Below are 26,402 nucleotides of genomic sequence, written 5' to 3' on the forward strand. Positions count from 1 at the left end.
CTTGACTTCCAAGGGGTGACTGAGAGCCAAGGAACCGCTGATGGTGGAAGTTACACTCCATTACCCCAGACGTTTCGACATTAATACGCACCGTTCCCTTCCCTCTAAACTGCTTTGCTTTGCAGAGGGAGTGTTTCTTCCCCTGGCCCCCTCCCTTTGCTATCCCGCAGTTCTGTTTGATTTTCGGGCTTATTTCGAATATCCAAACTTCCTGAAAGGTACACGGCGCGCCGGCGGGTGCTCATACACGTTCGCATCCTAGCTGGGGCACCCGCGCCCCCCGGGCGGCTGGTCTCGGAGCGCATTCCATTCTTAGCGCCCGGGCCCGCCCCTCCGCTGCGGGGATTGGTCAGTCCAGCCCGCTCGCCCAGGCGCGGCTCCTGAGAGGCCCAGAAGCCTGTCAATCGCACCGCTGTCAAAACAAGGCTTCCCTCCCTGTCACCACAGAGCGGAGCGGAGCCGAGGCCGCCGCCGCCGCCGCCGGTGCCGAGGTAGCCGCGCCGCTGGCCGCGGGCAGGTGACGGGGGCGCGGGGCCGCGGTCTCCCGGCTCCGGCCCCTCTCCGACCGCGCGCGTCCCGGCCCCGGGGGCCGCCCCGCCGGACGCCGGTGCCTTTTGTCTGGCGCGGAGCGGGCGTTCGCATCGCACTCCGGACACCTCCCTCTCCTCTCGCCTCTGCCTTCGCCTCTCCTCCTCCCTCCGCTCGCCCGCTCCCCGCCCGCCGTCCCAGCGGACCGCCGGCCGCCAGGACCGAAGCTCGGACGTCTCTGCCGGCGATGCCTCCGCTCCAGAAAGTTGCAGCCGCGGCCGCCGGGCGCTGAGACAAAGTCCGGCGGGGCCGCCTCCCGGTGCCGGAGCGCAGCGCGCCCAGCGGCCGGACCTGCTGCGGGCGAGCGAGCCGGCTCCCCGCGGAGCCCGGGCGCCCCGACATGGCCGAGGGCGCGGCCGAGTGGGAGGGTCCTGCGCAGCCCGACGCGGCCGGCGGCGAAGACGACCCCCGGGCGGGCCCGGAAGGCGCCCCCGCGGACGGCGGGGCGGCGGCGCCTGCGGGCCGGTGGCGGGACCGGCGCAGCGGGGTGGTGCTGCCGGGCGCCGCCGGGACCCCCGCGGACGGCGAGGCGGGCCTCCTGGAGGCGGCGCGGGCGACCCCCCGGCGCAGCAGCATCATCAAGGTGAGCGAGGCGGCGCGGCCGCCGGGCGGGAGGGTGTGTGTGGAGGTGCGGGGTCCGCAGGGTGCTCGGCATTGTTTGCTCCCACCCCCTTCCTTTGCAAACCTCCCGCCTCGCCCCTGCGGAGGTCCCCAGACTCGGCTCTGGGCGGTGAGAAGCAGAAGTGACTTTTCCCCGACAGCGGAGGAAAAGTTCCCCTCTGCGGCGTGGCGTTTCGATGGACCTTTTCCTCCTTCTCTCCGAAAGCGGCACCGAACCGTGGATGGAAGGCGAAGGGGGGGTTCAGTAGACATGCAGACCCGCGGGGTTGCGCGCTGCTCTCCAGCAAAACCTTAAAGGTTTACTCGCCAGTGAACAGAAAAACCCGCTAGATTCACACGGTCCCCAAATCCCAAGAAGCGGGAGTGTTCCTGGTGGCAGGCAGAGTTTTCAGTGGACCTTTGGGCAAAGCACTGAGCGATGGCGGGGCCCGCGTTTCTGCGCCGGGAGAGCGGAGCGGAGAGCAGCCCCTCTCCCCGCACCACCCGGGCCGTGGCCGCCACCGCATCCAGGGAGAATGCTTCCCTTCATCCATCTGGCACGATTTCTGTAAGCCTCGTCCCGCCCTGTCTCTCTGTCTTCCTTCCACCTGGGGCTTGTTTCCTGTCTGAGATTTCATCTCTTGGATGCAGGACATCTGGGCAAGGTCTCCTAGAAGTCTGAACTCTCCCACGGGCTCAGGGAGAGGGCCTGTTAGCATCAGTGCCTGGGAGCAGGCATGTGCATGTGAGAATGAAGTCCATTTTGGTAGGGCAGTCAGTATGAAACTATAGAGTTGGGCGTGTGTGTGTGTGTGTGTGTGTGTGTGTATGCCAAGGATGACAGTGTAAGACAGACTCTTCAAGGTACATGGTGTACAAGCCTTGTTTAGGTTTGAGCTGTGGAACCACCACATGATGCGTGTCTCTTTCTAAAGCTCTGAATCAGAGCTCCCAGCACCAGTGTGGGCAGACTGCGTCCACAGTACATGCACCCAGCTCCAAGTACGGTCCAGGGGTCCTCAAACTTTTTAAAGTGGGGGCCAGATCACGGTCCCTCAGAGAGCTGGAGGGCCGGACTATATGAACTACTAATTCCTACTGTAACACCTCGGCTGCGCTCACTGCCCAAAAAACCTGGCGGGCCGGATCAGACTCCTCTGCGGGCCACATGTGGCCCGCGGGCCGTAGTTTGAAGACCCCTGGTAGGCTTTCCCCCAACACTGACACATGGGCATTTAAAACCAACAGGGAGATTTCTATAATAAAAGAAGAGCTGGTGGTAGTTGCAAATAACTTGTAGTAGTTTTCTCTTATTTTGTGACTTCTGGCTTGCAAAATCAGTGTTCTTTTCTGGGTGTGAATTTGGATCGAAGGGATATGATTACTTTCCCCCCTTTCAATCCACAGATCAGAAAGCATATTGTTTTGAAGTTTAAAATACATAACAATTAGGAAACATACATTTTCCCTTGTTTTTGAAAAATATGTTTTCATTGAGGTGTAATTAATACACAACATTATATTAGTTTCAGATGTACAGTGTGATTTGATATTTGTATACGAAATGATTACTGTAAGTCTAGTTCAACTTTGTCACCATACATAGTTACAAAATTTTCTTTTTTGTGATGAGAACTTTTAAGACTTATACTCTTAGCAATTTTCTTTTTATTTAAAAAATATTTTATTGATTTTTTTTACAGAGAGGAAGGGAGAGAGATAGAGAGCTAGAAACGTTGATGAGAGAGAAACATCGACCAGCTGCCTCCTGCACACCCCCAACCGGGGATGTGCCCGCAACCAATGTACATGCCCCTGACCGGAATCGAACCTGGGACCTTTTAGTCCGCAGACCAACGCTCTACCACTGAGCCAAACCGGTTTCGGCTCTTAGCAATTTTCCAATATGCAATATAATATTATTAACTGTAGTCACCATGTTGTACATTAATCCCCATGATTTATTTATTTTATAATTGGGAGTTTGTACCTTTTGACCTCCTTCATCCATGATGCCCACTTCTCTACCAGTCTGTTCTCTGTATCTTTTTTTCTTTTCCTTTTAGATTTCACATAAAAGTGAGATCATACAGTATTTGAGGAAACACAGTTTGGATTTTAAGGTATTAATACTAAATGTGGTCCTGTGTATAAAAACAAGTACCACAAGATAGTTTAAAATATACCATCATAAAAAGCAGTGGGCTCTATAGTGTTGTAAAAAAATAAATAAAAGGAATGGAATAAAAGAAATATACAAATCCTTGTACCTTAATTGCATTTTCTAAATTGTACCATGTGCTGGTAATGGTGCCTTTTGGGTTTTGAAGTTTCTTTTGCAGACAAGAAAAGAGGGAGGCAACTTGATCTTTTCTCTATTTAATAGTAAAATAAACATCTAATAAATGGCCTTTAGGAATAAAGATGCTAGAAAATGAAGTGAATTACTATTATTTAAAATTAGGTTTTATTGAAAAAGTTATATATATATATATATATATATATATATATATATATATATATATATGGTATAATGAAATGTTGCAAAAAGTATGAAGGAAAAATTCTCAGCCACTCCACACTCTCACTTACATAGTCTACCCCCAAGGCTGTTAACATTTTCTTCTGTATTCTTCCAGAAATATTCCATGCGTGTATAAGCACATGTATCTGTACATATCTGTGGTGAACCATAGGAGCTTCCCTTTTATATAATAACAATTGATTAGAGTTTTCCAGACCTTATATCTTCAGATTTGCTCTAAACATTTTTGATGGCTGGAAGGTTGTCTGAGGTCATTGAGATTGGTCAGTTAATTGCCAAGTATAACCTGGTAGGTCATAGGTGGTGGTACCGGGGCTGTTCCCAGAGGCCTTCATTCCCGTCCAGTAGGGAGAGAGCTCTGTTTCCCTCCGTTATGATATCAGGGACCTTTCTGTTGACATGAATCTGCTGCCCCCTGGATTGTTTACTTAAAGTAGTAAAACTGGAAGTTTCTTAAAAAGGTCTAGATCACATCAGAAATATAGAGCACGTGTTCTGTGTAGACAGCAAATGCACTCTTCGTAGTATTGCCAAGAGTGCTTTTTATTCGGCTTTGAAACATTCACAAAGAGAAAAAATTTTGTTCATTTTATATTAATCATTCTATTAAATATTGTTCCAAATAGCCTTAGTGCAGTAATGATTAGTATTCATGATAATCCCTGAACCACTGAAAGATTGTGAATCATCAAATATTAAATTCTTTTCAGCTCAAACAAGGCATTGTTTCTATTCTAATTGATTGAATGCAAATTCTCTAGTAACTTGAATGTTAGATGAATCAGAATAGTGCATTTCTCTATCATACCAGAAAACACTGTCTTGGATATTAATAAGAGGAATGTTTTTAGCCAATTTGCCCTCTCTAATTTATGAAAACATGTGTTTAGTTGAGAAAACAATTTCCTTTATAGCTGATGAAACAAAACATAATTTATCTTTATACATATTCTTTTTACTATAATTGTGTTCCTTCACTTGTATGCCTAGTTCTAAATTAAAAGATTTTTAACAGAATTCAACAAGGTTCTCTTTAAATTTTCCATTTCCCCTATGTTATTTTTTAAAAAAATCCTCACCTGAGAATATTTTTCCATTGATTTTTAGAGAATGTGAAAGGGAGGGAATGGGGGCACGGTTTGGGGGTGGGGCAGAAAGGGAGAGACCCAGGCCAGGATGGAGTCTGCAACCGAAATACATGCCCTTGGCCAGGAATTGAATCTGAGACCCTTGCCGATGCTCTGATCACTTGTATCTCATGGACATAGGCATGTGGGATGAAGATTCTGGAGCTGGGAATGAGGTGCTCAGACCTGCGCTGAAGCAGCTAAAGTAATGGCTCCAATGTTGTTCATGTCTCATTATTTCATATCACGGCCAGACTCATTTTGTCATGCTCATTGTGGGGCTGGTGTGGTGGGTTTCTGAGCTGCGATGTGCCTTGGTTACCTGTTGACCCATAGCAAAATTATGGCTCTCCCCAAGGGGCATGGGGAGTTTTAGTAATTCTTATTAAGTGCTGCCTACCATGAGTCTTAAACTAGAAGCTTTTATACAGTAGGTCACTTTATGCTCACAGTGAATCTCTCACTCAGCGAAGGGCGCAGAGAGTTGCAGATTCACACACGTGTCTGCTTAACTAGAGAACTTGAGCTCTTATGCTGATTCCCCACAATCCATGACTCCTCCTAGGTTAGAAACAACATGACCATATGAGAGAGTAGCAGAGGTGTCTGCATCTGGGTCCCAAATTTTGTTGGGTAAGTTCTTTGCCCCCCCCCCCCCCCCCCCCCCCCCAAATCAGAACCCACAGAGGTGGATGACACCAGAAAGGGATTGCAGATTTTCCAGTCTTTGGTCATTTTGTTCAGCCTGCACTGTATTTTAAAAGCAGAGCCCTTGGCAGGAGTTCTACTTGTTGCCAACATGTGGAGTGCATGCCTGTTGTTTTACATCAGGCCCATTCTCCTGTGCTTCTGCAGACAGTTGAGATTGGGTAGGGATGTGTTGTTTTTAAGGCTGATATACAGGGGAACAAATACGGGATGTAGAACATGTATTACGAGTGATGAAATAGGGAATCTTAAATTGGAACTCTGAAAGCATTTTTTAATAAGAAACATTTATGAAGGGAAGTTAAGTAAGAATGAAAATGGATGTAAACATTTTAGCCACCCTATATGTTACATAGATTTTTCTGGGATGAATCAGCATTTATAGGCTTTTCTTTTCTTGTAGAAATATGTATTAAAAGTTCCAGATAACTTATGGGTGAATTTTGGGGACACAATCTGACTGTACAATGGGGCGGGTAGCCTTGGCTCTAAGGGGTACCATGAGCATGTCCTGTGGCTTCCATCAGGGTGTGCTCCTTTGAGGTGTGAGTCAGCTGTATAATAGCATTGAACTTCTTGGAGTGGATCTGTATTATAATCCCAGTAACTTCAGTCAGAGTGTCGACCTCCTCTGAAGTTGCCATAGTCACGTGGTCACATTTCTCCTTAGAAATGGCCACTTCTCGCCGAAGCCGGTATGGCTCAGTGGTAGAGCGTCGGTCTGCGGACTGAAGGGTCCCAGGTTCGATTCCGGTCAAGGGCATGTACATTGGTTGCGGGCACATCCCCGGTAGGGGGTGTGCAGGAGGCAGCTGGTCGATGTTTCTCTCTCATTGACGTTTCAAGCTCTCTATCTCTCTCCCTTCCTCTCTGTAAAAAATCAATAAAATATATTAAAAAAAAGAAAAAAAAAAAAGAAAAGAAATGGTCACTTCTTCCTGTGGTGCCTCGTTGATGTCAGCCCCTCTCACGAGAATTATGAATGGAATTCACACAAACAGCCTTGCCATATTTTGATGAAAGATTTTAGAAGTGCCTGTTGATTAGTTTTTGCTGCTACTATGAGAATTTACACTATTTGTTTTCCCTGGAAAATATATCATGGTTCAAAAAGTACGAGTGAATTACACAGCCTTTGAGGGGTTAAACAAACATACATTGCAATTACAACTGAATAGTTGTTTTCCTAACCTTTTCTTTTTTGCTGGAGAGAAAACACGTAATGAAATTCTGTACAGTAAAATGTCAATGCAACACATATTGTCGGATAACACCTCAGGCACAGTGGGTGTTATGAAAAGACATCAGGGTACAGCCGCCTTCACCTTTTCCTTCGTGCTGCTGAACAAACAACTTCTAGGCAATGCTGGGGTGACCGCAGGCAGTAGGCTTGGGAGTAGCAAGAAGAAAGAACTTCAGCAGCTTTCCCTGCTTCTGGAGTGACCTCTGTTGAGCATTAATAACTGAATATTAAACATAATTCCATTTTCAGGGGCCATGTCCAAACAGACATGTATAAGATTGAACAGTAAAAAACATATCCAGCTTAAAGTGACTCTAAACAGAAGTAAGTGGCAAGGGTAGAGTTTTTTTTTTTTTGAGTTTCCCATTGGGAGTTTTCCATAGGCTATTAGGTGGAGAGAGAGAATAATTTGATTGTGACCTACAATCTACATCCAAGGTAATGAATCAGTAAACCTTATTATAGTAAGACCTGTAACAGGCAGTTGGACATCCCTCGAGGGGTCCCAAACTATTTTTTCCTAGATTATTGATGAAGTGAGTTAAAATGGCACTATTGAAAATAAAGTAGATTATATTGCTCTTAAACACATCCACATAAGATGTTATCAATTAAACCAAAAGTCAAATCTCATTTTAAATCCAAAGGATAATTCCAATACTTTGTCACACTGTGATTTTGTTGCTGAAATGTAAGCTGAAATAAAGAATACATTGTCCAAAACTTAAAACAAAACAGAATGTTGTTGCTCTAGCCGGTTTTGCTCAGTGGGTAGAGCATCAGCCTGTGGACTGAAAAGTCCCAGGTTCAATTCCAGTCAAGTGCACATGCCTGGGTTGTGGGCTCTATCCCCAGTGTGGGGGTGGGGTGGGGTGGGGGGGCATGCAGGAGGCAGCCGATCAATGATTTTCTCTCATCATTGACTAGAGGCCCGGTGCACAAAATTCATGTATGGAGTGGGGGGTGAGTGTGTCCCTCAGCCCAGCCTGCACCCTCTCCAGTCTGGGACTCCTCAAGGTATGTCCAACTGCGAGAGAGAGAGAGAGAGAGAGAGAGAGAGAGAGAGAGAGAGAGAGAGAGAGAGAGAGAGAGAGAGAGAGAGAGAGAGAAACAAAAAGAGAGAGAGAGAGAGAGAGAGAGAGAGAGAGAGAGAGAGAGAGAGAGAGAGAGGAACAAAAAGAGAGAGAAAAAGAGAGAGAGAGAACCAAGTCAGCACTGGAGACTGAGGTATAAGATGCAAAGACATCAGAATTTGATGAACTCCCATTTTGAAATATTTTGGAATCATTGATTCTGTGCTATAATTGAATATTATATATTTAGGAATGATATTAATAATTAAATAGCTTTCTGTGTTTCATCTAGTAGATAAAACACAGTAACATCCTGAAGACATTTTTCTATTGAGAAATTTTCTTTAAAGCCAGGAAATAGACTCTAATTGTCTAGCTCATGAGGTTGCTTTTATTTTTATTTTTTATTAAAAAAATGTATTTTATTGATTTTTCACAGAGAGGAAGAGAGTGATAGAGAGTTAGAAACATCGATGAGAGAGAATCATCGATCAGCTGCCTCTTGCACACCCCCTCCTGGGCATGTGCCTGCAACCAAGGTAATCGGAATTGAACCTGGGACCTTTCAGTCTGCAGGCTGACGCTCTATCCACTGAGCCAAACCGGTTTCGGCAATGAGATTGCTTTTAATCTTTATACTATACATCCTCTTTTTAAAAAAATATTTTTGTTGATTTCAGAGAGGAAGGGAGAGAGAGAGAGAGAGAGAGAGAGAGAGAGAGAGAGAGAGAGAGAAACATCAGTGACGAGAATCATTGATCAGTTGCCTTCTGCATGCCCTACACAAGGGATCCAGCCCACACCCAGGCATGTGCCCTGACCAGGAATTGAACTGTGATCTCCTGGCTCATAGATCGATGATCAACCACTGAGCCATACTGGCCAAGCTATATATTCTCTAAAATAATATTAATTTAAACCTTGGCTATTGTGGATGAAATAGCAGAGATTTTATGGTTATCTTAAAACCTAAGTTTAGTTGGCAAATAAAAAAATTCTAAAAGCAGTTTTGAGAAACCATCTTAAACACATTGTGGGCCAGTAGTTTTATTGCTAGCTTTACCCAGTGGCCAGATAAATTTCTATTGAACGAGTACAAAAAACGTTTTACATAAACGTTAAAGGCATGCTTTAAAATTAAATACCTATTGAATTTTGAAGTTATTTATTACATGTTCTTACAAGCTAATATCTTTTAAAAGAATTCTTGTGATTGGACACAAATCTTAGAAGAGAAAACATGAGAACTCTCACCATCCATCTGCAATGTGTTATGAATTATTTGAATTTTTTTTTTTCATGTAAAGTGCCCATGATTTTACATTAATATTGTATTCCACTTTCCCTTGAGAGAAGTGGAACTCCTGGTAATATATTTTTACTCTTTGAACATAATCAGCATCTTTACCATAAAGGAAGAATTTATGATCCAACATTGCTATAATTTATACAAACTAGGGATGGACAGTTATTTAATCACTAAACCCAGATGTGATTTATTTTATAGTTTGATAGTTTTGTGTTCCAGTATCAATAAATCCATAAAGAGTATCTGAGTTTCTGATCCAAGGAAGTTGCACTTTTGTTAAGTGCAATGGATAATGCTCTATGCTATTGAGATTTCCTCCTAGTAACGTTTGAGGTAGGTATAGTTTCTCACCCATAGCAGGAATTTGGTTAATATTTGTGGAATTCCATTACACTGAAAGACTGTTTAATCACTTAATTCCTTTTTCCTTGGTAGACATTTCAGTCAATAATGTGGGAAAATTCAAAGAGATGATTATGTCATGAAGTCACTGTGCTTGCGTCTGCTTTATGATGCTGAAGGGTGAAGCACCATTCTGCTGTGAGAGATACAGTACCGTGGCCAAATGGTATCCAGGGGTTCGTTCTCATCACTTGGAGGGTGGCCAGGTGTTTAAAGCCCAGTCAGCTCTCTTGTTGAAACCCTTGTAAGTCAGCTTTAATTACCTATCTGTGGTTGTTTAATTATTGAAGGATATAAAACTTAGGCTTTTTTCTTTCTCTCCTCCCTCCTTTTTAAAATCTCCTATTGTAACATCTGCACAATAAGGTAGTTAGTCATAATCTAATGTGGATTTAAAAAAAAATAATAAGTCTTTTTGCCAACATCTGAAATTGAAAAGAGGTATTTTTCCTAATACGTTCTCATACTCAATTAGCATGGGATCAAGCTGAGTTTGTGATAGATGCAGTAGTGTGTGCATGTGTGATGTGTGTGCACGCTTGTGCTAGATGTATTGGAAGTCAGAATTCTTGACAGCAGGTAACTGTTTGATGCCCAGTTTTCTGTTCTGGGGTGATGGGTTTTACCCAAAGACATGTTCACTGTAAAAGTAACTACGTGGGCTGTGTTAGTGGTTAAGCTTGACCACAAGTTGAGATTTCTGGGTTTTGGGGAGAAGAGAAAGAAAAGGATCAAAGTGTGCTAGAGGGGAATGGAGTCAAATGGGGCCATATTTATAAATGGCTAGGGTACATGGCTCAACAAATGTTTCTTTACTTGGATCATTCTGCCAGAAGTTGTATGTTTGTGAATTCAGTTCTTAAAAATTTTGACTGTTTTTGGTTCTTCTGGAGAGTCTTTTAACTAATGAACACCTCATACCTTAGCACACCTAACATATTTGCCAAGCTGACAGTCCTTTGAGCCCAGAGGTTCCTGGGAAGGACCCAGGAAGGATTGGTCTGGGTTGTTGGTAGGCATGTTAGGTATGAAAAGATGATAAGCTTTGTCTATTCCCCCCCCCCCACCCCCCCACTTTAGCCCTAGGAAAGTCCAAGGAAATTCTTCATAGTTCATCCTCAGCATGACAGGATCACCAATGGAGAAATGGCTTTTGACAGACAGGTGTTGTCATAGGAGTTGGTGTAATAGGATGGAAGTAGTTGCAAGTACTGGATTAGCCATCACAGCTTAAAACAAACCACTCTAAGATTTCAGACATTTAGGGGACCACGAACTGTTGTGTTACCCAGAGGCAGCCTTCCCTACTGCTCTTGTCTGCCTCTCGTGCCTAAATAGGGGAAGACTGGGAGGGAAGAGGTAACCTTGAAAAGGGATTGTGGTTCCTGAAGAGAGCCTGTTCCTTCCACTCTCCTCATTGTCGGGGAAAGAGCTCCTGTCTTTTTCTGAGGTTGGGAGAGAAAGGACTCCTGAGAATCATGTGCAAAGGGAATGGTGGTGGCATCCAACAGTCCCCTCTCCACCAAGTTTCCCAGTAAGTTGGGTCTGAAGTTCATTTTTTCTCGGGAAGGTACTGAGTTATTGGACCATCAGAGCCCTTGTTGGCAACCTCAGAGAAAAGAGGACACTGACTAGTATTCATCTTGCTGGTGCCCCACCTCAGGAGGCTATTTGGGCAGAGGGACTCCAGCAACAAAAGGCTGGGGTAGGGGCTGGGTAAGGAGTGGGAGGAAGAGGTCAGTGCCCAAGTCAGATCCCTAACACCAGCATGATGAATGTGCAGGAAAGGGTGCTGTGAACAACCAGCAGCTCCACAGAAGTCAGCATTGGGATGCCTGCCTCAACCTTCAGTTCAGTGTTAGCTTGAGGAGCACAGAAAACCAACCGTGTGGGGTGGGCAACATCCCTATTGGGCCATCTATGGGGAGACTGTGGCTTCTCCTCTACCTCTTCCAGCCCAACCATAAAAGGGAAGTGCAGGAAAGAAAAAAAAAAGGGAGAAGTGGTTTGAGTAGACCCACCCTGGCCACAGCCAGCCACTATAACCACCATCCTAACATGTCTTGGAGGCAATGGGGTATAAAGAGGACCTTGAATTGAGCATGCAATTAAAATTCTAAAATGAATAAGACTTAACTTTTAAAGACTTGAAAGAACTCTTCTAAGAACTGAAAGACACTAAGACATTGTGGAATATGAGAGCTCTGTTGGTAATAACTGGAGTACCCAGGGGCCAAGAGGATCCAAGATACATCGCTGGGAAGGAACAGTTGTGGAATTGGAGAGCTTAGCGATTGTTCTCTAATTCTGTACCTTTGTTCACCATCTCTCCTATTCTTCCACAGAGCTATTAGAGAGATTGTTTATGATATGGATAGATAACAAAGGGTTCTTTTAGGAATTCAGGGTATAGAGTAGAACATGGCCAAGATCTTAGATTATCTTTCTTATAGTAGCCTGACAAGACATAGCTATGATTATTATTATTATAATCTTATGGATGAGGAAGCCAAGGCTCTCAGAGGTATGGAAACTTCTTCCAGGTCTCACAACTGTTAAGGATATGTGTGTGTATGGTAGGGTGGGAGTGAGGTGGGGGGAAGGACTAAATCCCCAAAATCAAGCAATGACTTAAGAATTTATTGGTCTGGTTGGAACGAGGCCAGGCAAAAAACAAAGTTAAGGTGGGTCAGCCTTGCATTGTTCTCCAATAAAAGCAGCCACCATTTATTGAGCTAGGTGCACATACATCATTTTATTTAAGTTGGAAGTCAGAGGGATCTAAGAAACAACCATAGATCTGAGGTGGTTGTGTTGGCACATCTCCTAGATTGGAGGTTTGTGTTTCTTATTCTTTGAAACCTACATTTTAGCAATCTTAAATGCTAGTTTCCTGTTGCTGTAGTAACCAATGACCACAAACTTAGTGTCTTCAAGCAAATTTGTTATCTCACAGTTCTAGAAATGTGTCTCACTGGGTTAACATCAAGGTATGGGCAGGGCTGTGTTCCTTTTGGGAGGTTCTAGGGGAAGATCTATTTTCTTGCCCTTTCAGCTTCTAGAATCTGCCTGTATTTTTTACTTATTATTATTTTATTTTTTATCATGGCCCCTTCATGTTCAAAGCAAGCTGTGATATTTTTCTTGTCTGAAATCTCATCTTTTTTTTTTTTTAAAAATATATTTTATTGATTTTTTACAGAGAGGAAGGGAGAGAGATAGAGAGCTAGAAACGTCGACGAGAGAGAAACATCGACCAGCTGCCTCCTGCACACCCCCTACTGGGGATGTGCCCGCAACCAATGTACATGCCCTTGACCGGAATCGAACCTGGAATTCAGTCCGCAGACCAATGCTCTACCACTGAGCCAAACCGGCTTCGGCTGAAATCTCATCTTAATGAAAGTGTCTAATGAGGCTCTTTTTTTCTGTTTCAAGTTGATTAACTTTTTAGAAAAAAGCCCCCGTATTACCCCCATTGACACTAACTCAGCCTTAGGGGATACCTAAAACTGGGTAAAGGCATTCATTAGAAATAGCTTTCTCATTAATTTAGCTGAACTGATTTCACCTCATGATTAACTAAATCTGTGTGTGTGTGTGTGTGTGTGTGTGTGTGTTTTAAATTGAACAAAGGCCTCTTACAGCTAATTACTTAAGATGTCTGGAATCAGGCCCAGAGTGGGAAACTTTGTGGCTATATACAAAATGTGAATGAAATATTTAAAAAACCATGCCTGACCCAGACTCTGTTTAGGTTTCTGTTTTCCTTGTTAAATTGTAAATTTCTTAGAAGCAAGAACTCTTAAAATTGTTTGGTTTGTGGGACCACAAAAGGAGAGAGTGTTATGCTCTATAAAGATGGGGCATTAAATAAATAATAACCCACCTTGCCCTAGCTGGTTTGGCTCAGCGGATAGATCATCAGCCTGAGGACTGAAGGGTCCAGGGTTTGATTCTGGTCAAGGGCACATGCCAGGGTTGTGGGTTCATTCTCCAATGTGGGGCATGCAGGAGGCAGCTGATCAATGATTCTCTCTTATCATTAATGTTTCTATCTCTATCTTCCTCTTCCTTTCTGAAATCAATAAAAAAGTGACCCATCTTAAAATAGATATATACAATATATAGATAGCGTTCTGAGTTTATCAGCTATGACCTTGATTTTGACAAGAAATAAATATATTAGAAACTACCCATAACAATGGGATATTACCATTTGCTTTGTTTATTCTTTACTAGTCTCATCTCACAAACCCTGAAGAGAGGGGACACATTTTAGACCTTTTGTGTACTCTATAGCTCCTAAGTGTTAGGCACAGATTGATTTTTCCCCCCTCATATCAAAATAGAGTAATTTATTCAAGACACTGAATAGGACCTGTTGATTCTCTTGGGAGAAATGGGCTACTACACGCAAGGTGGTCCTTTTTGTCAGAGCGCATGAGGTGCACAGAGTTGGGGGACAGATGGATGAGATGTGGATGGACCGGGATGGGAGCACTGCCAGAGAAGCACAATTGGCTGGCACGTCTGATACAGACAATAAACACCACAGGAGCCAGAGTTCAAAACCTGGAGGAGGGGCAGAGGGGACGTTTGTGCATTTGACAAGAAACATGATTTGTGAAAAAAGAAAAGAAAAAAAAAAGTGGAGCAGGTTTAAAAGGAGGAAAGTAGCCAGAATGAAGCAGACCTGACATCGGACAAAGTGCACTTCACCCTCCCCACCACCGAGGCACAGACTGAGTTCTCTCTCAAGTAAATGAAATGACTGTTCTCTTCCATGTTCCCGAAAGGACCCTTGACCTGAGCTCATGCGGTCTACCATTGCTAGGTTCACTTAATAGGGACTTGATCTGGGCAGGGAAGAGGACACAAATTCGAGAGTTAGATCTGGAATTCTGGACTCTCAGCTTTGTTACTTACTAACTGTGTGATCATGAGCAAATATTTTCTGAGCCATTGGTCAAGTGGGAATTATGATGCCTATCCTGCAAGTTTACTATAGCTCTAGAGGTGAGGAATGCAGTAGATCTATGTAGATTTATTTTAGGCTGACTACCTAACTAGCAGTTCTAATAAAAATAGTGCCCATTGGGTAGTAATGGCAAATTCAAAATTCTAAAGAAATTTTTATGACAGTTTATATACTTTCTCAGCAGCTGTGGTCAGTATTTTCCTTCAGAGTGGCTTTCCCCCAACTTCATAACAGCAGTGTTATAAGAAGCAGCCCTATTGGCTGCCACCATTTCTTTATCTTATTCATTCAGTCAGATTACCCTTCTGTTATCTTAAGATACCTTGCCCACAATCTCTTACAGTAGTGTGAATATGGGCCACGTCTGGCCTCCAAGCCCTGCCATCTACTCACATCTCATTCTGTGAGATCCAACCAACATAAAAGCAATGTTAACTCTAAATAATTATATATAAGAGAGTTTCTTAGTTATGACAGATTTTGACATTGAAAATTGAGTTGATGTGTAATAATACATATGACAGGGCAAGGAAGGATGTGTGCCTTGTGTCTCATTATTCAATGTTTCATATTATTAAATCTTTAAATATATGCTTAATATCTCTGCTCTGGAGCCAAGGCCACGGAAATTTGACTTTAATAACAGCCTTTTTGGCAATGCCCATCAATTTTTTTTATTCTATAATATTGAATACATTTGGCAAAATTACTTTTAATGATTGATTCACTCATTTGTTCATTGAAGTTTCTGTTATTTGTGACAAAACTATACTTCGTAATATCGAAATTCAAAGTTGAGGAAGACATACTTTATACCCAGTGTATTAAAACTATAATCGCAGAGAGAGAAGAGGTACTATGAAAAGATACAGATCGGAGCTTCAAGCCAGTACTTAAAAATGTTCACTGAATAGATCAATGTAGCCAGGCCTGTGTATCTTTTTGCTGGATATTTCCACACCCCTAGATTTGCCCTTCTCTGTATTCCCCATCTCAAGTAGCATCCCCTTGTCCCCCTAATTATCATTATTAGCAATCAGACACCATCTTTAGCTCCTTCTTCCCCCTCCCATCACATCCAGTTTAATATGTTCTCTAGGTTCTGTCTCCTGAATAGATGGTTCTTATTGTTGCTGTAGTTCAGGCTATTCCCACTTGGCTTTTATCACCACGGTGTCTTTGCCATGACTTCCCACTGCCCGAGGAAAAAAGTGCACATCCCTTCCCATGGTTCAGGGGACCCAGTACAATGTGGACCCTGCTTATCTCTCCCGCTGCAGGTCCTATCACTTCCTACCTCCACATTCCATTCGGAGAGGTGACACTTTATATAAAGCACAGTGCCCTGCCCACAGAGGCTCAACGTATGTTAATTATTCTTGTTACTCCCCACGTTCCTTCCCTGGACGTGGCATGGCTGGGAAAAAGATTTTAGGAGCATTACATAAGTGGAAGAGAGATGTTGAGAGTTTGTAAGAGGATATAATAAAAAGAATCTAGATGTTGGTAACTAAAAGGATAAATGGATACCATTTTAGAGATTAAGAAGTTATTAAATCCTTCACATTTTTGTAAAACATTTTTTGGGGGTTGGTTTTGAAAAATAGTGCAGTGGAGCATACAGAAAAGGACTCCATTGGATCTTATAGTTTCCTGAGATTATGATCTAGTTTAGAGAAGTCGCCATATTCACTCTTCAGGATCAGCATTGTTTTCCAAAGCCCTGCATATGGTCATGGCATTGTTGCTAAGTGTTTACTTGGCTACAGAATTTCCTTAGATTGTGATTTGTAGTCAGTGGAAGATGATGACTCAGAGTCCATGGAACTGCTTTAGCTTACTGGTCTTTATCTTTACTCGGCCAACAGTCTGTTTCCATTACTCTCACATTAGCACATGTGTTTGTGTATAAAGGAGGAAATAAAATTTAATTTAGCCAACATTTGTGTCTAGCATGACAAATACTTTATCAACTGAGGTTGAGTCATTTACACAAAATTTTCATGTGTTAGAGCTGAATAGAGAAAAGTTGGTCACTGCGGTTGTAATATGGGTTGGAAGATGCACTTTCATTAGTTTAGAATTAATAGGTCTTTGTAAGATATCAGTATCTCAGTGGTGGTGCATAATTTAATGAAACCCTTTGCAGGAGATTGGTTGGTTTATCTGATTATTGTTGTCAGATGTCTTTGGGATAGTAAAAATACTACATAAAAAGGTTTCGTATATTGTTAAGAGGTTTTAATATATGCACATTTTTAATTGACTTTTTACAGAAAAGAAGAGAGAGGGATAAAGAGTTAGAAACATTGATGAGAGAGAAACATCAATCAGCTGCCTCCTGCGCACCCCCTACTGGGGATGTACCTGCAATCCAGGTACATGCCCTTGCCGGAATCGAACCTGGGACCCCTCAGTCCACAGGCCGACGCTCTATCCACCGAGCCAAACCGGTTTCAGCTTGTTAAGAGGTTTTGATGATTAAAATTACCTTTGAGTTAAAAACTTAAGGAAACTAATAGTAAAGAGAAAACTGAAACATTTTACTTAGTGCGTTTGAATTTTTAAATTGAACTCACATTTTAATGTTTTTGTTAATTCAATATATGTTTGATTAAGTAGAATTATTATCTAGCATAGGACTTCAAAATTTTTATGCTTGGATGATTACTATTTAATAGTCAAGTATGGGTTTTGGAAACACATCCAGTAATGGTAATTTAGAAGTTTAGAACAAATCTGTTAAAATGTCTCATAGCTTTGCCATGCCCAAGTATCCATATAGTGATATGAAATGCATTTGTATGCGCCAAGATTGATTGCTGTGCTCACTTTTATAATTCAGTACATATATTCATAATTGAATATTCTAATGACCGACAATTGGGTAAAACAAACATTAAAAGCTGTTATACTACCTTAAGAAGCATATTAGGAACAGATGGAAACAGTGTCTTTAATTATCCTAAAACAATTCTGTAAATGGTCACCACTTCCTTCAAAAGTTAGGCATCCTGCTGAATCCATTCCTTTTTTTTCCTGGGCTGCCAATTGATTGTGCAATTGCATGCCATTTGGCACAAAGCATGATTTATGATGTTATTGTTATAGGTTGCTTACTACACAGAAGAACAAAAAATAGAAAGTGTGGTTAATAGAAGTGCTGTAGGTAGGGTTGTCAGACAAAATATAGGATGCGTTGTTAAATTAGCATTTCAGTAAACAACACATCATTTTTTAGTATAAGTATGTCCTATGCAAAAATTATTCAATGTTTATCTGAAATGCAGATTTACCAGGCATCCTGTATTTTTATTTGCTGAAACTGGCAACCCTAGCCGTAGGTGATTGGGTGAAATATAGATAACGGTCCAGGAACAAAGTTTACTGATGGAACAGAATTTTTCCTTAAAATTCCTCCAGAATCGAATAAAGAATATCTTGATCACCCCGCTGCTAAGTCATTGTGGAGCTTTGATTTAAACCAGGGAGTCAGCCTCAAATGCCAAGCTCCGTCACTGCCTTCATATACGGTGTTTGCATTCGTGACATTAATAGTAGTTCTCATATTCCATATTATTTCATCCTGTGTTAATTCAAGTTTTGCATAATTGAAGTTATTAAAATACATCTCTTATTTTACCCTAAGAAAATAACTTAACTGATTTTTTCTCTTTTCTAAAGTTAGGTTTCTTTGACTTGAGAGTTTTCAGAAAACATGCAGATTTCTGCTGTTCTATTTTGAATGGTGTTCTTTAGTGTAACCAAATGTTTTTGTTCGCTGCATGATTAATAGTGCTTTGCTTTAAAATTTCCTGTTAAGACTCAATTACTGTGTTTGTCCTGATTTGGACTGCACGCCGCTCAGCTTGTTTCCTTAGCCTGGCTGGCCGCTGGTTCTTCTGCTGGAGCTGTCAATCATCCAGGGCTCTTTCCCTGCCCAGGGCTCTTTCCTTGCTGCAGGGCACACTATTTCTCTGTGAGTGACAGTGGCTCCTCATTGACTTAGCCCTCATTAATAATTAGTCAGGTACCACATATGAGATCTTGCAATAATTCATGATCTGCATTTGTTCATGTATAAATATAAATGCATAGACTCAAAGGACTTGAAACTAAACTTCTTAAATGCAAGGATGAAAACATTGCAAGCTATGATAGTAAAAAAAATAAGCTCTTGAGAATGGTTGAAATGACTTAGCATGAGTTTTATTTTAAAATACCTTTTCTGCTTGGATCAAACCTTTCCCATAAGGACACTGAATAGTAATAAGCAATTAGAATATTGAAGAGTAAAGAAGGAGACATTAATTAAATAATAGAAAAACAAACTAGGAACTATTTAGAAAAATGATAAGGGCTTTTTTACTAATTAATTTACACTGATATTGTACTTTGGCAGTAAATGAACTAATGTCTTTAAGAGTTTTTTCCCCTTAGTCTACATTTTATATTATCGATAAAAAAAAATACCTTCTGGAAGAATCTAATGAGATGCTAATGATCAGTATAAAAGAATGATGAATATGAACAAGATAGAATCCCTTTGACCTTACGAAGTTGACAGTTAAATCCAGTAAAGAACTTAAGATATATAGAATAAAAGATGAAATATTTTGTGATGTACAAGTGCCCAGCAATTTATAAAATAATTATTTCCTAACATAATCTGATATAAGTAAGAAAGAAGTCGTGCAAATATTTAGGGTGAGAAAGAAAAGTTGTGCAAATGTAGTGATTTGACAGTAAAAATTGGCAAGGCAGAGCTATAGATGGATGACACCCTCAAGGTTGTTTTATAGACTTAATATATTGATGATAAAAAATGGATCCTGTTCTTTTTTTTTTTTTAATATATTTTATTGATTTTTTACAGAGAGGAAGGGAGAGATTTAGAGAGCTAGAAACATCGATGAGAGAGAAACATCGACCAGCTGCCTCTTGCACACCCCCTACTGGAAATGTGCCCGCAACTCAGGTACATGCCCTTGACCGGAATCGAACCTGGGACCTTTCAGTCCGCAGACCGACGCTCTACCACTGAGCCAAACCGGTTTCGGCGGATCCTGTTCTTAAGGAAGGATCTGGGGATTGTGCAGTTGCACTGTTGAGACTTATGGCTTCCTTTCCACATTTTATAACTATGAAGTAGTGGGCTGGGTCATTGAGCAAATGTGTGTGTTCTTTGGTTTGCATGAATGGTATGTACTTTGAATTCTCAAAATAGAACTCCAGTTTATTTTCGCAGTAGTCTCAGTGAGAAAAGCTATATTTCTTAAATATGGCCACAAAGCAGTGGGGAGGAGTGTTTACTGAAGGAACCTGTGATTGTCTGCAGGCACCAGCATAAGTGTGTTTCCATTCCTACTCCAGGGGAATAATCTCATTATTATACCTGAGCAACATTTAAGTCAGTTTCTTTAAAAAAAAAAAATATTTTACTGATTTTTTACAGAGAGGAAGGGAGAAGGATAGAGAGTTAGAAACATTGATTAGAGAGAAACATTGATCAGCTGCCTCCTGCACACTTCCTACTAGGGATGTGCCCACAACCAAGGTACATGCCCTTGACCGGAATTGAACCTGGGACCTTTCATTCTGCAGGCCGACGCTCTATCCACTAAGCCAAACCAGTTAGGGCAAGCCCGTTTCTTAATGCTTATTTTAATATTGTAAAAGAAACAAGTGAACATGAAACAGAAGTTAATATAAGAGTATATCCTGAGTAGTAAGCCCCAGGCCCCCAGCACTTCAGAGGCAACCGCTGCTAACAGTTTCTAGTGGTCTTTATTCTAATAGGGAGAACAGTTTTTATTTTCTCTCTGGAAGATGTAAAGGAGACTGTAGTTCCCCAGCAATGCAGACAGCAAGTAATCTTAAAGTTCTCTTTCCAAGGTGACTTTGAAACATGAGTTTTGAGGAACTGGATTAAGCACTGACCTAAAAGACATAGGTATTTGGATTTCTGTGGAGATATGTCCTCACTGATACTGACATTTGGAAGAACTGAAATGACAATGTTCATCCTGATGCTAAAACAGGAGCTTAATGCGTTGGCTCTATGCATTTATGTTATTTTCTGAATGATGCAAGAGAAAATGTTCAATAGTTATAGGCCATCAGAATACTTTCCTCCCTCTCAGGACTGCCTCCCATGGTATTTGTGCTGAGAGGACAGCTGCGTATAAGACAGTGGGGAAGTTGGTAGCATCTCTTTGAGAATAAGCTTTCACTTACAGCTTCAAACACCTTTGTGGTTTGGGTTGTATTTTGACCGTTGCTGAGTAGCTTGACTCAGAGCATACAGCTGTGCAGTTCAAGATGATTTTTCCTAGCCCAGTCTCTAAAGAGAGCTAAATGAAATACAATTATTATCCGACTTTTATTTTATTTATTTATTTATTTATTTATTTATTTATTTATTTATTTTTTATTGATTTTATACAGAGAGGAAGGGAGAGAGATAGAGAGTTAGAAACATCGATGAGAGAGAGTCATCGATCAGCTGCCTCTTGCACACCCCCTACTGGGGATATGCCCGCAACCAAGGTACATGCCCTTGACCGGAATCGAACCCGGGACCCTTGAGTCCCCAAGCCGACGCTCTATCCGTTGAGCCAAACCGGTCCCGGCTATTATCCGACTTTTAAAATAGTAAAGTTGACCAAACTACTTAGGATCCATACAGTAGAATGAAATGGACGAATGCGGACTAAAGCACAGAAATGCACTGCAGCATCGCAGTGAACCGAAGTCCGATGAAGCCAGGTAGGCTCCATGGGAGTAGACAAACTGAATTCTGGAACTGTTTCATTGAGAGGAAAACACTGAGTTTGGGAGCACGCAGACCTCCTGGCACAGTGGGTGTTTGACACTCACCCACTAAATTCCAATATGAGCAAGCTGTTTAGCATGAAGAAGGGAGGCTAACATTTCTGAAAAGGGCGAGTAGGAGAAACTGTCAGAATGCAACTTACCTGGCCAAGTGGGAACACTCAGGATTTGAAACTTAGACACGGGCTCTGGTGAAGGAGGAATAAAGAGAGCTTACTAGTAAAGGTTTCCTAGACTTTTTCTTGTTGCTTTTCTTGAGATAAGGACTAGGCTGAAGTGTGTTGGATGTAAATGTGGGCAGTCATAGGAGAACACTGGGCAGCTATAGGAGAACACTGCTCATGAAAGAAAACAGAGAAGGAAAATAAACAAAACCTTGGTGCAGAGGCATCCAAGGCAGATCCCGGACGAGAGCAGATGGAGAAGAGAAGTGAGAACCAGTGGCTATGGAATTAGATGAGCTCAGGTTTTTCTGGGCAGGTGGGGCCATCCATCAGGTTACAGGTACTGTGCTGCCTGGGAATCCGTGTGGGCCCGATCCCTGGGTCTGGAAAGCCAGGCCTTTACCTGGAGAAATAGGGTTATAAGGGTAAAAGAGGGTGGGCGGGGGGGGGGGGGGGGGAGAAAGAAATGCTGCCTGCCTGGGGGTAGAGTAGGAGATGAAGAGAAGGAAAACTCTGTAACTAGAGGGTATGTCCCTGCAGCCCACCTGCACTTGCAGATCTTATGTCTTGGTGATCCCTTTCACAGGGGATGTTTAGGCCCTAGGTGCTTGACTGAGCTGAGGCCAAAGATTTGACATTGAGGGAATTAAAGGGTAGGCGGGGCTCTGCTCCCAAGGCCACAGTCCACAGGGTATAACCCTCCTCCAGGCCTCCTTGAATTCCCTGGACGATGGGAGCAGGCAAGAGACTGGCAAATGCAGGGAACAGGAGGTTTGCAGGACCATTGGCATTTTGCCATTTGTATAATTTAAAAACCAGGACAAAATAATAATAGATCTGGCCAGTATGGCTCAGAGCATTGGACTATGAGCTAGGAGATCATGGTTCGATTCCCAGTCAGGGCACATGCCTGGGTTGTGGGTTTGATCTCCAATATAGGGTATGCAGGAGACAGCGATCAATGATTCTTAATCATCATTGATTCTGTTTTTTTCTCTCTCCCTCTTTCTCTCTGAAATCAATATAAATGTATTTAAAAATAATAATAATAGAAAAGAAAATAGACTTTTTTTGGGATGGGTCTTTCTTAACATTGTGGATGGATCACAAGAATTCTTGCTTCATATTACACAGTGTTTTATAAAGTATCATACTTTAAAAAAATATTAGCTTGTAAGGATATGTAATAAATAACTTCAAGATGCAATGGGTATTTAATTTTAAAGTGTGCCTTTCACATTTATTTGTACTCATTCAATAGAAACTTATCTGGCCACTGGGTAAAGCTAGCAATAAAACTACTGATCTGCAATGTGTTAAAATTTGCCTTGAATAAAGGTACATTTGCCTATCTATGTTATAAAACTAATTATGAGATGTCCATTGACACAGAGAAATGGACATTTAAAAATATATCAATATTGCCTCCCTCCCCCCCCCCCCCCCTCTAATTACTAAAGTAACACAGGCTCAAAGCAAGAAATTTGGAGAAACATAAAAGCAAAAGAGTTCTATTTTAAAAGAAAATATCCTTTTAAAATATGTCATGGTTGGGTGGGGTGGACAGGAAAAGAACCTTCACAGACCTTCAGGGAATTAAGAGTGTTCGAAGAGTACGAAAAAGGGATTTGGACACATCTCCTTTAGGTGTGTGGAATTGGCCTGCAGTCAGTTTGGTTGAATGGAGAAATTCCACCAAAGAAAGATTCCTCTGGGGAGATCATTAAACTGAGAGTGGATATCACTTGAGAGGCTGGTTCAAGGTCACTGAGAGGCTCCTGCAGGGCCCCTCACCATGGAAGCATGAATCTGAAATTGCCGTCTCACCACATGTTCCGTGTTTCCATTCAACACAAATGTCATCACACATGGTTGGCAGCCAGGAAACCTGGCCCAGGCACCAGGTAGTGGCGTGCGTGCCCTTGGGCAAGAAAATGTGTCTGAGGCTCAGCAGTGCCCTCATTAGCAGCAAGACGGGGTAGATTCCATCTGCTCCCAGGTGCAGCTCCTCTCTAACCCTTGCTGTAAGGCATTGCTCTCACACTCTCTTTCTCTGTCTCACTCCACGGTCTCTCTTCCCCCTGAGGTAATCAAACTATTCCCAGTGAATTAAGTGCATTTACAAACATATGAACTCAAGAAATGCAGCAAGGATGAGAGAAGGTGTAAATTCTGCCTGGAATCCAGAATGTGTGACTACTAAATTGTTTTACTAAATATGAGAGTATGTTTGTGAGAAATGGAGAACCACCTATAAGAGATAGAAACAGCCCAGCCAAGTGTGGCTCAGCCTTTGGAGCTTCGATCCAGGAACCAAGAGGTCACTGGTTCAATTTCCAGTCAGGGCATATGCCTGGGTTGTGAGCTTGATCCCCAGTGTGGGGCATGCAGGAGGTAGCCAATCAATGATTCTCATCATTGATGTTTCTGTCTATCTCTCTCCCTTCCTCTCTGAAATCAATAAAAATGTATTAATAATAATAAAAAAGAGATGGAAATAAAGAAGCAGGCTTTCAGTTTTTAGTCATATCTGGAATGAAAAGAGTTCAGGTTGTTCAGTAGTTGATAAGAATATGGGTGTCATAACTGGGATAAATGTGAAGGCTGTGCATATATCTGGGGAGTTATCTTGAAGAAGACAGATCTATACAACAACTACACCTAGCTACTCAAGGTCTTCATTTTCTATTAAATGTGAATGTAATTTTTTTTGTTCTGTGAGAGAGGAATTCTGGAAATTTCAGCCTTTGAGAGCAGTTCTCTATATAGAAATACACAGTACAAATAATGCAAAAAACTTAGTGCAGATGTTTTTGGTAATGATGTGGCTTATGACTTTCAAGCAGCAACCAGCCTAGAACCTGAAAATTTTTTCAACTGCGAGTGATGGAAGAATAGACTAGCTCGTTGTGAAGGGAAGCAGTGTTATGTTGGGCAGTTGGGGTTTTCATTTGAAGAAGCATATGAACTAATTGGTGTTTATGGGAAGGCGTGGTTCCAGAACCACCATGTTTAATGTTATGGCTCTGGGAAATATTTCCTGTGATCCAAGTAATGATAAGAAAAACTTTCTTTAAAAAAATATTTTTATTGATTTTAGAGAGGAAGGAGTGGAGGAGGGAGAGAGAAACATCAATGACAAGAGAGAACCACTGATGGGCTGCTTCCTGCATGCCCCACACTGGGAATCAAGCCCCAAACCTGGGCATGTGTCCTGACCAGGAGTCTAACTGTGACCTCCTGGTTCATAGGTTAATGCTCAACCACTGAGCAACACTGGCCTGGCGAGAAAGACTTTCTGAATGATACCTAAAACCCAAGTATAAGTGACAACAGAGAGAAGCGATAAGAACAGGGGAAAGTGGTGAAAAGCAGCAGAGACAGCGTCTCCAGAGGGAGTGACTTCATGTCTCCCAGCCTCCCCTAGAGGTCCTGGTGCTTAAGGAGGCTGGCAGGGGAGATGGGTGGGCACAGATACACACAAAGTTCAGGGAGCCTTTTAACCCACCAAGGTGACAAAGGAGAGCTGACCTGGTTCTTTTGCCTGACTCCCTCGCCCCTAAGCTCTCACGATTATGTATTATGATGGAGTTTCTGCACTAGAGTGAGGCTGTGTGACAAATGGCTTGTGGCCTGGCATTAGGATTTGCCATTAGTAGTGAAAGGTGAATGCAGAACGATTTCCAAGTGACGCTTCTTATGTGTGTGAATGAGGGTGGCTGACATTGATTTCGCTGTGCACTTGCAGACTGCAGCAAATGGAGTGAATTAATTCAACGACAGGCTCTGGCCGTGTTTTTGATGTACTGGGTGGTGATAGCTGAAGGTAGGAGGGACGTAACAGCATGCGGAATGAGGGTGAAAATGTCATGTGCCTCTCAATTCCTGGCAACCCCTGCTGCACAGCTGCAGTGTGGCGGGTGGGGGAGGGGCGGGGAGGCTGCCGGGGAGATGGCACCACTGTGGGCAGCAGCCTGCTCCAGCCGCCAAGCTCTGACACATCAGCTGGAGGGAACCGGTCTTGGCTAGAGTGTCATCTGATTACATATTACTTTGCTGCCTTTGTAACTGTTATCTGTTTACCATGCCTTTGGAAGAAGTCTTCGTGCCTGTAGTGATTAAAAAGCGAAGTAGCCTTTGGTGTCCTCATGCATCTTGCATTGACGACAGATTAAAAAGAGGCGATGCAATCCGTAGTAACTATCTTTTTAAATCACCTTGCTTTCAGCATTAATGCTTTGTATTGCTGCTTTTCATGAACCAATATTCCATTATTGCACAGATTGATTTTTAAAAAATATTCAAATGCATCCAGAAATGTGGATGGTGCCAGTAACTGATCATTAATATGAGTCGCAGGTGGTAGGGTTGTTGGTAGCTTTGGCCAATATTCTTTCTTGAAATCTATTCTCTTTTGGCCTGAGGACGAAGCCAGCTGGTCTCTCTAGGAAACAGAGCTGGGCTTGAATCTCAGTATATTTGTTTAAAAAATTTTAAAAATTTACATAAAAATTATGTAAATATACATAACAGAACTTACCATTTTAGCCCTTTTTAAGTATACAGTTTTGTGGCATTAAGTACATTCATGTGTAACCGTCACCACCATTCATCTCCAGAACTTCTTCATCTTCTCCAACTGGACCTCTATACCATTAAACAATATACTATTCTCTATACCCATTAAACAATAGCTCCTCCCCCCCTTCCCCTAGCTCCTGGCACCTACCATGCTACTTCCTGTCTCAATGTATTTGACTGCTCTAGGTGCAGCATATAAGTAGGATTATAAAATATTGGTCCTTTTATTCATTTCACAGAGCATATT

The 26,402-nt window shown here is 42.3% G+C and overlaps 1 protein-coding gene across 2 annotated transcripts in view; it reads left to right on the forward strand.

The window, feature by feature from the left end:
* The first annotated feature begins 448 nt into the window (after positions 1 to 448).
* Positions 449 to 26,402, forward strand: part of PLCL1 (phospholipase C like 1 (inactive)) — a 231,405-nt gene continuing 205,451 nt past the window's right edge. For both annotated transcript variants that reach the window (XR_014795814.1, XM_084893129.1), the window contains exon 1: positions 449 to 1,171. Coding sequence is in view for 1 of the 2 variants with exons in the window: in XM_084893129.1 (XP_084749255.1) it covers positions 929 to 1,171 (243 nt within the window). In the remaining variant the exon portion in view is untranslated. The remainder of the gene's footprint in view (positions 1,172 to 26,402) is intronic.

The sequence above is a fragment of the Pipistrellus hanaki genome, assembly GCF_964339955.1.
Source record: "Pipistrellus hanaki genome assembly, chromosome: 8".
NCBI lineage: Eukaryota > Metazoa > Chordata > Mammalia > Chiroptera > Vespertilionidae > Pipistrellus > Pipistrellus hanaki.